Here is a 1342-nt window from a genome sequence, read left to right on the forward strand (position 1 = left end):
GAATTGTTCAAAGTTGTTGTTGTTTGAGATTGAAAATGAGAATGTGTGTTTGTTTGTTTGTAAAATTTTAAAATTAAATTGTTTGCAAACGTCAAGGATTCGAAAAATTCCTCAGCGGTTCTACCTTCCTATTTTTTTATCATGCTCTGCAATAACGACACAACTGAAAATTCAAAAAATAAAATCCCCTACTACTGTTAAGTGACTCATGTATCCAATCCTTTTCTAATCCATACTTGATCCTTACATTGTTTTTAATAAAAATAAAAAAAATTTAATAAAATAGGTAGTAATTACTACAGAAAGTACTTAAGGATTAGACCAGGGGGCTACTCTGTAATGTGATACGAAAGAGGAATGCTATGCGTATCGCATCGCATGGCTCTTTCGTATAAGCGATACCAGTAGTCCCCCAAGGAATAGAGACGTCAGCCACCTAACAGTGGTAAGAGTTTTTACTTTTTGAATTTTGTCGTTATTGCAGAGGACCATCGATACGTGCATATTACATATCGCCACCTGAAATGCAAAAAGCCGTAACTAACAATAATTATTATACATAAAACAAATTGCATTTCTTTTAATGTTATTCAATGAAATTTTTTAATGTTCAAAATTGGGCATCTTATATTTTCAGTGGTGATGTAGAGATTACTTTGGAACTACTGAACGAATTAGACAAACTGGTCCAACTTATTGAATCACCGATTTTTGCGCGTAAGGAATGACATGGAATATTTGCTATGTTTATGTACCAATAGTAATTTCACATATTTGCATTTCAATAGCCTTACGCCTAACTTTAGTATCGAAAGCAAATAACTGTGCAGATGCGCAGCACTTAGCACACGCGCTATTTGGAATTCTTATGCTTTTGCCTCAGACAGATGCTTTCAACTTATTAAAGAATCGTTTGCAATGTGTACCAAATTATTGGGGTCAAACGCCGATGTGGGTTTGCAAGTTTTTATTACGTTTTTTTTTAAATTAATTAAAGTTAATTATAATTATTTATAGCGAGGAAAGAAATTCCCTGCAGTATAAAAGCAACATTAAATTTGAAGATCTGCTACAGCATTTTAAGAAAGTCCAAAAATGTCAGCGCGCGTTACGAATTCAACAGAGACGAAATATTATCCTACCTGAAGAGAATTAACACAAATATATTAATATGTATGCACATAGATATAGTAAATTTATTACTCCTTAAGATAATACTTTTATAAAACATATACTTATACAATATAAATATTGTACGTACATGTGTACATTAGCGTGGTCCAAAAACGCGTGTGAAAAAGTAAGGTCGGAATTTTATGCTCTCATCCCCTAGGATTGTTCT

At 32.6% G+C, this 1342-nt stretch overlaps 1 protein-coding gene across 1 annotated transcript; it reads left to right on the forward strand.

Moving 5' to 3' along the window:
- Positions 1-415: 415 nt before the first annotated feature.
- LOC108357048 (protein VAC14 homolog) lies at positions 416-1335 on the forward strand. Its single transcript, XM_017608145.1, has 3 exons — positions 416-717; positions 789-951; positions 1018-1335. The coding sequence occupies exons 1-3, from the start codon at positions 594-596 to the stop codon at positions 1154-1156; spliced, it is 426 nt and encodes a 141-aa protein (XP_017463634.1). The 5' UTR covers positions 416-593; the 3' UTR covers positions 1157-1335.
- The last annotated feature ends 7 nt before the right edge of the window (positions 1336-1342 follow it).

Source organism: Rhagoletis zephyria, unplaced genomic scaffold (assembly GCF_001687245.7).
Source record: "Rhagoletis zephyria isolate East Lansing unplaced genomic scaffold, Rhagoletis_zephyria_1.1 Rzeph_scaffold_69551, whole genome shotgun sequence".
NCBI lineage: Eukaryota > Metazoa > Arthropoda > Insecta > Diptera > Tephritidae > Rhagoletis > Rhagoletis zephyria.

What these genes read in the sequence shown, in the direction of transcription:
- LOC108357048 (XM_017608145.1), top strand. Translation starts at nt 594, where the DNA reads ATGAAATTTTTTAATGTTCAAAATTGGGCATCTTATATTTTCAGTGGT. An exon ending in TGAATCACCGATTTTTGCGC is followed by an intron (nt 718 to 788) that starts GTAAGGAATGAC and finishes GCATTTCAATAG; the next exon opens with CCTTACGCCTAACTTTAGTA. An exon ending in TATTGGGGTCAAACGCCGAT is followed by an intron (nt 952 to 1,017) that starts GTGGGTTTGCAA and finishes AATTATTTATAG; the next exon opens with CGAGGAAAGAAATTCCCTGC.